This window comes from Calonectris borealis, chromosome 2 (genome assembly GCF_964195595.1).
Source record: "Calonectris borealis chromosome 2, bCalBor7.hap1.2, whole genome shotgun sequence".
In the NCBI taxonomy this organism is placed as follows: Eukaryota; Metazoa; Chordata; class Aves; order Procellariiformes; family Procellariidae; genus Calonectris; species Calonectris borealis.
In genome coordinates this window covers 41,938,249-41,950,420 of record NC_134313.1, presented here as the reverse complement: position 1 = coordinate 41,950,420, position 12,172 = coordinate 41,938,249, and the positions used below count along the sequence as shown (strand labels likewise).

At 36.6% G+C, this 12,172-nt stretch overlaps 1 protein-coding gene across 3 annotated transcripts in view; it reads left to right on the top strand.

Moving 5' to 3' along the window:
• The window catches only part of RAB2A (RAB2A, member RAS oncogene family), a 48,138-nt gene that overhangs the window by 14,396 nt on the left and 21,570 nt on the right, over positions 1-12,172 (top strand). For all 3 annotated transcript variants that reach the window (XM_075141781.1, XM_075141780.1, XM_075141782.1), the window contains 2 exons: positions 2,086-2,153; positions 12,087-12,169. In XM_075141781.1, coding sequence (XP_074997882.1) covers positions 2,086-2,153; positions 12,087-12,169 — 151 coding nt within the window. The remainder of the gene's footprint in view (positions 1-2,085; positions 2,154-12,086; positions 12,170-12,172) is intronic.

Genomic DNA, 12,172 nt, shown 5'->3' with positions numbered 1-12,172 from the left:
GCCAACTGATGTTAAAACTCCTGAGAACCTGTAGATTGAATAAAAAGGCATGTGTTACATAGCCTAACTTTTTTTCAATGTAATACAATGATTTTAGCGTATGGGAGTGCAGATTCTATTCCTGCTGTAAGCAACTCGGGAGAGGAGAAAGGAAACTGAAATTGGACACGTGGAAAAAAGACATTTCATCTAGAGTTGTGCAGAATTCAGCCCCAAATTTTAGTATAGCTAGCCTAGAATGTTATCTCTAAGGTTTAAGAAATTCAGAGAGAAACCTTACCTCTAATGAAAACAAGATGGGGGGGGTGGGGGCGGTGAGGAAAGATAGCTAGAATACATAGAAGCAGGTATTTTTCTGTCTTTGAGCTACATTCAGAATTGTGCATAATTGTAATAGTGTACTCTAAAAGAGCTTACAATGCAACGACTGTCTCAGTTTATTTTTCATTTGGGAATTTAAGTATCTGTTATTAAAAGAAATGAAGGAGGCAGGGAGGAGAGCCAAACAAAAAAAAAAAAACAAACCCAACCAACAAAACCCAAACACACACTCAAAAACCCAACTGAAAAAAAAAAAAACCCCACAACATTTGTAGGTAGATATGGGTGACAAAAGCCACGGTAAATATTCTCTTTGGTTTGCCCATTGCCCTTAGGAAATGCCCTTGCTGTAAAACCTGAACAGCTTCTATTCCTTCTTTAAGAGAACAAACTTACCATCAAACTGTGTGTGTTGTTCCAAATTCAGAATTTTCTCTCAGCAGATATTTTGATGGAACAGGATAAATATTCTTTTAATTTTTCTATAGGGTTATGTGTAGAAACTAAACATTTAGGGTGATTGCTGGATTTAAATTGGCAGCTCTATTTTGAGATCAAGTAATACCTGCAGCGTTGACACTTGTGGTAGTCCAAGGACCTTCCCCTGGCTTTGCAATCAACAGAGAGCATTGTCATTCACCTGCTTCCTCCTTTCTGCCCTCCCCCCCCCCCCCCCACTCCATTCTTTCAACTTGTTTACATACAGTTACTGCAAGTAATTTGGATGCTAAAGAGAGCACAATGTTCTTTGGCCCATGACTTTTATTTGGCTCCTATATCCTGTGTTGGGGGAGAGTGGTTCCTCCCTGTCCCCTTCCCCAAAAGTCATTCTGCAGAAAGCAATGCTGCCCCCCCAAATATTCTAAACAAGCTTTTGAAGAGACGTTTGGAATACTTCAAATCAGGGCTGCTTAATTGGAAGACTTCAGTCCAAATCTAGACAGTTATCAATTTTAGACAAAACTTAAGCTACCAGATCTTTTTTTTTCTGAAATAATGGATATATGAAGCATAGATTAATGGAAACTTCATAGCCTTTAAATATGTCCACTATCTCTAGGCATTTGTCAAATTTTAACTACTGTAGTAATAGCCTCAATTTGTGCTTAATTTACTGTTAATAATCTTAAAATTGCTTTAAAAGACTGTACAAAAGGCTGAATTTTTCCACTGAAGAAATTCCTTTTGTTTATTTAATATCCCTCGGTTATTAAATTTGATCTTTAAATAGCTAGAATTTTGGAAGCACTTTTTTCATAAAGGCAGATGAGTTTTAATTAATACAGTAATAAAATTTATCTCGTTGAAGGTGAAATTTGTATGCTCACTTAATAGAATATTTTTTGATAAAGAATTGTAGGTTTAATTTCTTCTAAACTGGCTTCAGCAGTCTATCATTGGTAGAGTATTAAAATAACTGTGACTCCTCAATTTCCTGTTTGCATTCAAATGGACATGTTTTTCTCCCTCTGATCTAGAGCTACTAAATGGTTTGGAAAACTTTGTAGGAAATACTTCCTTGACACTTGCTCTAATTAATCATTTTTTAAAGCACTTGGAAAGTAACAGTTTTTTCTTCCTTCTGGAAAACTTTCCGGCTCTTTCAAGCAGCTGGAAAATTAACTAAAAGCAGATTGTGAAAGAGATTGTTTCCTACAAATACAGTGTTGAGTTAACTTAAACTTACGTTCTTGCTTTCATAGTACTTGACATTCTTCTTTCTGATATATGCTAATAATGTAATCTTTTGTAAAATCTATTCAGGTGTAGAATTTGGGGCTCGAATGATAACTATTGATGGAAAACAGATAAAGCTTCAGATATGGGATACGGTAAGTAACAAATCATAGAAATTATTTAAACATATAGCCCCACTAGCTTTCCCTTTGTTCTGGTTAAGCTCTGTATCATCAGCACCCATGTAAGAGTATGTACTTTGTCTTGCAGCTTTCTTTGGTTTCTATGAAGATTAAAAATTTGCTAAAATTTCCTTTTTTAGTGTGATGTATTCTTAAAACAGTGCAAATTTCTGCTGTTTGTACTGTAACTTTACTTCCTCAGGTAATACTTTGTCAGATTTGTAAGACTGGAATTCACACTGCCTCACTTTTTTGTGAAAGTTTTCTATATTATTAAGAACTTAATTTCTCTAAATAGTCTTTCTCTGTGCATTCATGCAAGGTCTGGTTAATACAACATCCTGTTGGGAAATTGTGGTGTGTCTACTAGCTTTAATCAAGAATTCTTTAGAGGAAATGTTTGCATTTCCAATGTAGAAGAAAAGATATGGCTCACTGTTTTCGTAGAAGACAACTTAAGAACTCAAGTTCACTGTAATCATGAAGATAGTAAATACTCCAGACAATCAAGAAGGGACTGGTAAAAGCTTAAAGTTTCGAAAAGCCTACCAAAATCCAGACTTTGACTTTTGAGGGCATTCAGGTTAAGAACATAAATTAGCAAAGACAGCTGTTTTCTTCTTGTCAATCACTTTACCATAGAGCAGTCAGCCTCAATGTCTACATTTTTTGTGATGCAACAGCTTTAAGATGCTTATAGTGATAGCTATGTCTTTCAAATGTGCTTAACTCTTCCCTAAGGCAGGGCTGGCTATTTCCTTTCCCAAAAGCATTTTAGGATACCTTTAGAAACGGACAGATACACGAGCCATAGCCTCACGGATGTGCTCTTTTTGGCATAGCAAATCAACGCAGGGAGATATAGTCGTATATGCATGCCTACATACATGCGTGTATATATAAAAATGTAAACAAATGCAATATTTTAGCTAACTTCGTAGGTAAGGTCTAAAGTACCTTACTTATTTTACAAGTTCATTATTTGAAATGGCATCTAACACCTGTGCCTCCTTGGAAGTTCTCCATGAAAAGGTATAGAAGAATATGGTTGGATTGTGCTTACTTCAGACTTTTTCTGCCCTGGGCATTTTTACTGTTATAACTGTGGATTGCTGACTACCAAGGTGGCTGATCAGTTTTAAGTTCAAAAGACAAGCAAATCTCTGCATAAACAGGAGCTTCAGAAGCAGACTTTTAGTATGTAGTGTGACTACATGAGAACGTATCTACATTAGTCCTTGTTTCATAAAATTGGGACAGATTCTCTGTAGGCAAAATTACTAATTTTACTACCAATGCAACCACGTCTTTCATTGGCTTTTGAACTGATTTTGTTACTGTGCTGTTATCTGCTTCTTGTATCCAAGTGAACTTCAACGATTTTTGAGTAGATTGTGTTTTTCTTAGTGCCTCTGACTCAGTAGCTCTTTGCAGTGTTTGGTTTCTTGAATGCTTGCAATGTGTCCGATAACCAAAATTTCAACAGAATTGCTTTTGGTGATAACTTACAAACTGTTTTTGGGTAGGGATTTTATCTGGCTAGCTTCTTAACTGTATCATACATAAATTAAAAATTTTCATTAAAAGCATTCATACACTGAGTAGATTGTATGCTTGTGTTGTAGTTAATAATTTATAAATTGTAAGCAATGAATGACTTAATATATTGGCTATAGTTAAAATTTTAACTGTATACAATCTGATTTTTAAAACACAGGATATTTCTATTCTAATCCAGTCTTGGCTTGTAAGCATATCTGAATTCCACTGTCTCAGTTCTGATCTTGGGTGCAAAGGTATTGAAGGAATAGCAAGATAAGAAATATGATGAGGTAATTGTCAAGAGATGTTTTATTTAAGAATGTTAAGGTACACAAAGATGTCTGTAATGACCAAGGTTACCATGTCTGTATTGTGTATCTGGGTTGAGTATTTCCTGAGTTTCTTTTTCTGTTAGCAAAAACTACTAGCTGTTACTGATGCTATCTCCATATTTATTAAGCTGTAACAATTTCTGCTTGATAAGAGAAAGTTTGTTTTACACCTGTGGTTAAGGAAACACATGAAGCATTTATGTTTTCAGTTGGTGCTTACTGAGTGTCACAGCACCAGCACTTCTCTGATCTAGTGCTAGCCTTACATACCTGCTTTTAATTCAGCATCTTGAGCAGAGACATAAGAAGTGGAGAACTGGATAAGATTTGTTTTGACTGGTTAACAAGGAATCAGGACCTGCTTTCTTAAGAGAATCAAGCACTTTAATTCAGATTTTTCTGGCCAGATATTTCTATGCAGCGATGCTCAGTTTGTGCTGCCTTCAGCAGATCACTGCAGCTCCACGGAAAGGAGTATCTTAACAATGGGAATATATGGAACCTAGAGCATGCCTCGCTGCAGGAGTATGTCGTAACTTACAGGGGCAGCTGAAGCTAACACTGTTGCATGTCTGTGAGATCCATTTCTGTGCTCTTCTTGTATCATAACTCAAGAATATTTGACTTTTTCATTGGCATCTTAGTTTGGATCAGGAGTGTGTTACAGAAGTTAGCTCTGCTTACTGCAGTCTGGTTTTCGTGTGGGAGTACGCAAACTGAATTCCTTTCAGATGAGGCTGAACTGGAAGATACGCTCAAGCAATGCACGGATGCTCATTAGAAATTTTAATCCAGTATTTGGTCCTGTGAGCTGGTAGTTTAGTAAAACTAGTCTGGTGCCAAAAAAAAAAAAAAAGGAACACACACACACACAAAAAAAACCCCAAACAAAAACCAACAATAACAAAAAAAGAACCAAAAAACTGCATGCGAAACACCACCAACAACAAGAAAACCCCACATTCCATGAAAAATATTCAGTGTGGTCCTTGCATACTTAGTGTTAGGTGTTGCAGTCTTGGCTCTACTGCTGTTCGTATGTCTACACCAGCAAATAGTGTGTCCTGTTGTTCTCTCCCAGCTGCAGGCTGCTCCTGATCTCCCCACTGCTGGGCTCTGCAAGCTTGCTTGCTATGTGTGCTGTGGCATGCCTGGGTTTTTAGGTCTGTGAGTCCTTGGGTTTCACTTTTCCTTTCTGATGCATTTAGGTCAGTCAAGGGAAGTGCAGGTATTGGACCAAATTGTTAATTTGTCTGGTCTATCTTTAGCCTCTAGATTATTTCCTTTCCTGTGTCTTTTAATCTTAGTAATGGTTTTCAATAGTTGAATAGACTGAGAAATATTTTTGTCAAAACTGGTTAGTTGATAATTGCCTACTTTGAGAAGTTAAGCTACTCTTTTGCGGAAGTGTGGTATTTGAGTTAGTGTCAGTTACAAAAGTAACTGACACTAGGGAACTAAAAGTGGTCAACAGAAGCCGGTAAGGATCAAAATGACTGTTCTGGGAGCTATTAAGCTTTGTGAGTTTAAGCAAGCTGTGTAGATGAGGTTGGTTGTCTTGTGGCAGTGTAACACTGAGAAATACTAAAATTGCTTCTCCTCAGAAAAATGTCATTGTTGTAGAGAGATACTGGGCTTGTTACCAGGCCGACTCATTAGCCTTCATTTTGTTGTTGAGGGGGATGTTCTGTATTGTATTGACTGTTACTAACAAGTCGTCGTTGTTCAGCAAAAGTAAGCAGTAGTTGAAAGAGGGAATTTAAGTTCTCTCAGACACTGCAGGGGAAGAGATCAGTGATGGTGCTCAGTAATACTACCTATGTTCTCTAAATTAAATTGATATGAATGAGAATATTTCCTATGTATTTAAATACAATAATTTTTTAATATCTATTTCTGCTCCATTTCATGGAAATCTGTGATAAAAAATGTTTATTTTTATTCATTATTAAGTTTCTATAACACCTTAGTCTGAGCAAGACAAATATCTGAAATCATCTTTTTTAGAAGATAATTTCAAGTAATTTCTTGGTTTCAATACAAGCAAGCTTTCTAATCAAATTGACAGTGTTTTCTAGTTGTTGAGAGCTTGCACAAAAAAAGCGCATTTGTGCAAGACATAAGGCATAATTGTTGAAGGCATGTCTCTTCCCTAAAACCATAGTGTGACTTGTCCGTCCACTTTCAGATATTCTGAATATACTAATCCTTCTTGGAAATTCAGTTATTTTTCATGTATTTGCAAACGACTTGGATCTAGTAGAACCAAATAAAGTTCCCTTAATTCATTAAATGAATATTCATTTAATCTTAGTGATATTGACAATTGCTAGGATGTAGCGCTCACCCCCTAAAGTTCTTTACTAATTGTCTACTCCATGATATTTTCTACTTGCTTTGTAGTTAAAGTAAAAATAACTAGTTATTTTTATGTTCGTGGGCAGTTGGTGAATTCTTCTACTGAATTTTTACTAATTTGACTCTTTAACCATTGTACCTGCAAGAATGGGGCTACATCTTACAGCTTGAGTTATGATGACCCAGTGCTCATGGCCCTCTGTTTTACTGCTGTGAAGTAACATCAAGAACTTGCAGAGGATCTATTTTGATTCCTGAAACTAGTTTGATCATCAGTTCACAGACTGTGTTTGCTGCTATGCGGGAGCATTAACTTATTTCTGGATTCATGGATCGTGAGGGGGGAATTTGTCCATTTAATAGTTATTCCTATTGCAGTTTGTGTAATAGGACCATTATCTGAACTTTGGTGCCAGTAGCTAAGTTATTGTTCACATCCATGATGGCACTTTAGGAAGCTAAGGTAACTTGATACAACTTACAGCTTAGTGTTCACAAACCTTTGTCACGTACTTAAATGTGTTTGGTTATTGAAATACTGTATTATTGGTATTTTATTTTCTGACTAGTTGTAGATTTCTTATCAGTTTATCTGTGGCTTTCTACAATAGTAGAGCAAGCCTTTGCTTAGGATAAGGCCTTAGATGGAAGGAGGGTGAATCACTTCCTTTTGTCCATAGTGGAACTCCCATTTTAGTGACGGTAGCTACTTAAAACCTAAAGGTTTCAAATATATTTATAACCTGAAATAAATCATAAGGGCACTTCAAATGGAGGGCTAAAGCTTTCTGTTTCTCTGATGTGTTGGGAATTGCTTTGGATGTCTAAACGGCATGCATTCTACAACATCAGAAGAAAAGGCATATGTACAAATGATCTGTATTTAGACATATGTACGGTTTCACCCTTGGGGATCTTTAGTCCTCTTGAAATTTCAGTTCTTAGTAAGATGACAGGGTTATTCTGAAGCAACATGTAACTTGGCTGAATCCTCCACATAAATTCTGACACTTTCTTAAATTGTTATGGATTCCTCTTCACAAGCATCTTTAGTTCTGTTCTTGTTCAGGACCGTCTCTGCTGGAAAGCAGCAGGGGTGGGGTTTTTTTATTTTTATACAACTTTTGTGCCTATTCTTTGTACTACATGCTAATAAATCACCTTAAAATTCTTTTTATTCTGGAGTAGAGACAAGATTGCAGGAAAGATTAATGCATTTGTATAAACAAGTTGCCATGTGACTAGAAGGCTGTTAATTTATTTCTAACTTTCAAAACTATATTCAAAGGTATGTATTGCTCCTCTCTCTTTATGGAACATTTTGTTCCAGGGATCAACTTTGTGGAGTAGTTCCCAAATGGCAGTTGTCATAGGTAGTGTGACAGTTGTGTGAGTTGGTTGTTTCTTGGATGTCTTTTTAGCTTTCTATACAGCTTACAAAAGTGTAAACTAGTTTAAATGAGTAATAATTCCCAGTGTGAATGAGGTGTTCTGTCACCGGGTTTGAACATACCACACATGTATGCCCCTTCTAAGAGTGAAGGAGTCTAGAGTTGCTACCTATGGTGCATTATAGTTTCTCATTTTCATGTACATGTATACTATAAAGTTTCCTCCTAATAAAAACTATTGGTCAGCTTGGATGTTGAAGGCCTGCTGGGATGTGCTCAGATAAGTTTGTCCTTGAAGAAGCTTTCTAAATTCTTCAGCACTGAGAATAGAGAATTCAGTAACATTAATGGACTCTTTTCTGGGGAGTTGCACTGTTGTGGACCCTATTTCATTATCTAACTACTTTCTTGTACTGCATTATGGCTCTTCTCTTCCCCTCCTCCCAGTTTGTAGATTCAAAAATAGGCAGTTGAGGAACTTGCACGAAACGCTTTTTGATAGCAAAGACTTGCCTGCACATTTTGCAACTGACACCTATGTGACTACCACACACTTGGAAATGACACCAGGATTTCCTACAGGAACAGTAACGCTTGGAGTCTTTTCTCAAATGTGCCACAGATACTGTGTCAATGGTAACACAGTTACATACCTTAAATGTTCCTGAAAACTTTAGTGCAGGCCCTAAATCTCAGTGTATCTTAGTGACCTAAGGTGATTGATAATGCTTCATGTTCTGCTTACATCATTATTTTGAAATTGCGTTTTGGTCTCTATACCGAGGTATATTTAGAGAAGCACATGGGATATATGTCCATGCAGTTCTACAGCTAAACAGGAATGAAGATTTTTGTACTATTTTGAAGGCCTGTAACTCCTAGAACTATGATTATATAAGTCTCTCATATCAGAAAGTTTGTTTTTGTTAACAAATATGATATGAACTGTAAAAGTTTACAGTCCAGAAAACGGCCAAAAAGAATGTTATGTGGCACTTAAAACATCACTTGTTTATCTGAGGCCCACGCTTTTTCATGATTAGTGAACTACTCACGTCAGAGCTAGCACCTTTTTCTCTGAGGAGAGAGGATGCATGTTCAGGCCTGTTCAGTATGCATTTATTGGTTTCTGTAGACAGCCTTCTCTGAGCTAGAATTTCTACATGTGAAATAGCTGTCATGGTCTATCTGTTACCAAAAAAATCTTCCATCTTCCCACTTCCACTGCAGTGTAACTCTGAAAGTGGATATAACCATGGGTTGCCTCGGAGCAAAGGCTTGTGTTGCCTAGACTAGATGTAATATGGCCTTGGGAAATACCCTGTTTAACATTTGTTTAGTGGCTTACTGCCACTACTGTTCCCCATGCGCCCCCCGACACTGAGCACTGGCACAGGTTGCCCAGAGAGGTTGTGGAGTCTCCATCCTTGGAGATCTTAAAAAGCCATCTAAACGCGGACCTGGGCAACCAGCTCTGAGTGGCCCTGCTTGAGCCAGGGGAGTTGGAACAGGTGACCTCCAGAGATCCCTTCCCACCTCAGCCATTCTGTAATTCTATGAAAAACCTTTTTAATATAGAAGAGAAAAAATAAAGGAAGTGCTGGATTTTGGGGGAACATGGAAAGGATGGTAAGAGCAATGTTAATTCCACTTAAGATAAAGGGCTTTTCTGTGGTATCAAAGCTGTTTTTAATTTATACTGAGCTTCCATACTGCCACTTCTATCTGTTGCTCCTTGTAGCAAGTAGCTAAACTTGGGTTGGTCCTACTTTGCAAGACTGATAAAGTACGTTTATAACACACTTGTATTTTTTTAAAAAAAATCGGTTTTGGCTAATAGCCTATGCTTTTTTGGTTTTGTCTTCTGTGAAACAGCTTGTTCCCCTTGGAAAAAAAAAGGAGGGGGGCAGGGAGCAAATTGTCAGATGAAAAATGCTTAAAGTAATAATGATACTAAAAAAAAAAAGCTGTGGATTATATTTTATATGCCTAACCCTGCTATATTGACCTTCTAGATCTCTCATTCAGAATGATAGTGTTAAAATAGTCAATAAATGATACATAGTGTTTCTTATTATTTTATATATAATATAAAAATATATATTATATAAATGTAAATATCATGGAGTTTCTTTAAAGAAACTCAATTTTCTTCTGAATTCAAAGGGAATTCAATTTGTGTTGTCTATTGGTATATGTAAGCAAAAATTCATTATTGCTATATGGAAGATTGTATCTTTGGTGAAGGAGGGGTAACACTTTTCCACCCTTTCCCCAGTCATTCCTTCAGGCAATGATATTCAAATTGCATCATGGGCAAGTGAGACACAATTAAAAATGTTACAGTATTTTCAGGATTTGGATATCGAACTTAGTTCTAAGTAGATGATTCTTGTAAGATCTCAAAATTCTTACATTCTTGTAAGATCTGTTAGAACTTCTAACAATCTTGGTTGACCATAATTAATTTACTTAGGGAGACAAACAATTTCATGTGTCAGGGTGGAATTTATGAAGGTGAAATAGGCAATCTTAATGTGGTAGGCTAAGTCCACTTCATGTATGATTTTAGGCAGTACATGGAATACACAGGTAACAACTTCTCTGTTGTCTACTTAGGAGGAAAATGTTTTATGCATGTGCCATGCACTTGAGTGAATCACCACACGAAGAAAAAGTTGTAGAGCTTAGTGGAGCTTCTGGGTAGGGAACCAAGTATTCTGCTAAAAACTTGGTTTTTTATTATTCCTTGGTGCATTCTAGCAGATTGTCTGTATTCTATTACCTCAGTTTACGTAAAGATGCACTTGGACTCTTGGCCAAGTGCAACACTAGTGTATTCTAATCGTGTTGAAACTATTAAATATATTGTCTGTCTTTTGTAACTTTTTCCACTGGAATGGCTAAGAGAAAGTGTTTTCTTAAACTGAAGTAACTGATTATTCTGGAAGGTAAAGATGCTTTCTGAAGACTGAACATGTCGAAACTTGTTGTGCTACTGTTCTTTTTCAATGACAGAATCTAGATCAAGTTCTTCTTGAATCCAAGAAGACCTTATATTAAGAAAAGTACAGTAACTGTGAGATGAGAAAGTTCTCTGTACACTAATTTTGTAGGTAGGGCTGAAGGGTAGCTTGTATTTGATAAATATTTCATTCTTGCTTTTCATGGTTTTGAATCAGGGTAATTTCCTATAGTTCTGCAGATAACTATCTTACTGCATATAGGGTTTTTTCCAGCATTAATATTAGTGTTTCTTAATACTGTTCTGTGTTATCTTTGAATTATGCTAAAGCTTCTGTTATTACTAAATATTAGAAGTAAATGTTTCTTCTAACAACTGTCAGGTGCTAGATAGCACTTCTGAAAAACATGAGCATGGGGAGCTCAAGGTCTGCAACTATGAATATTTATTTTTCAGGACTGAGTTCTCACAGAAAAGTATTCCGTAAAAATCTCAGCACTTAAAAAAACATGCTCAAAAGAACAATCTAATTTATGTAGGATCTCTGAAGTTTTTCACCAGTGCATATGAAGATGACTCTTGCATCCTGTAGCTGTTTGACAAGCATTATTTATCAAGTACAGAGGAAATTGATTAACTGTGGAGCAGAATTGTGTAAAATTGAATTCAGAACCATTTTCTGTTTTTTCATAATAAAATGATTACTGAAAGAATTCCATCTGAAGACTGTTGAAAGCTGGCTGCAGTTTATGATATAACGGATAAAATCTGCATCCTTGGCCTTCCAACAACCTTTACACCAGCAGATGGTGGGCGTAAAGATGTCATTCATCATTTATTTACAATGGGCTTTATTTATTCTAGTGTCAACAGCTGCCCCAGGGAGCGGGTTATTGAATTCAAATGTGAAGCTCTGGGTTATTTGCTTCCTTTCAAATTTGTCTTCAGAGCTTAGTTGCTAGGAGTCCATTCTGTGCTCTAATAATGATTCATGTATTGTGAAGCCATTCAGTAAATTGGGTTGTCAGGGATTGCCAAAAAAGGTTTAGAGGTCTTGTTCCGATTTTCTATTTCTTTTTCTTTTTTTTTTTTTAAAAAAAGCACTGTGCTGTAGTTGGTGTCTTCTCCTTATGTGCCTTCTCTTGCTAGTGTCAAAGACTTTGTCCCCAGTTGTCCCCTCTCTGATTTCTCTTCCATACTCCTTCTTGTCCCTGTCATCTCAAAGTAGAATTCTATGATTCTGTGATTCTAAGTTTGTGGTTTTCAGCACCAAAAAATAAATTTGAGATATGAAATAATGAAACTTTGTCTTCCACAGGCAGGGCAGGAGTCCTTCCGTTCCATTACAAGGTCATACTACAGAGGGGCAGCAGGGGCTTTACTAGTGTATGACATTACAAGGTG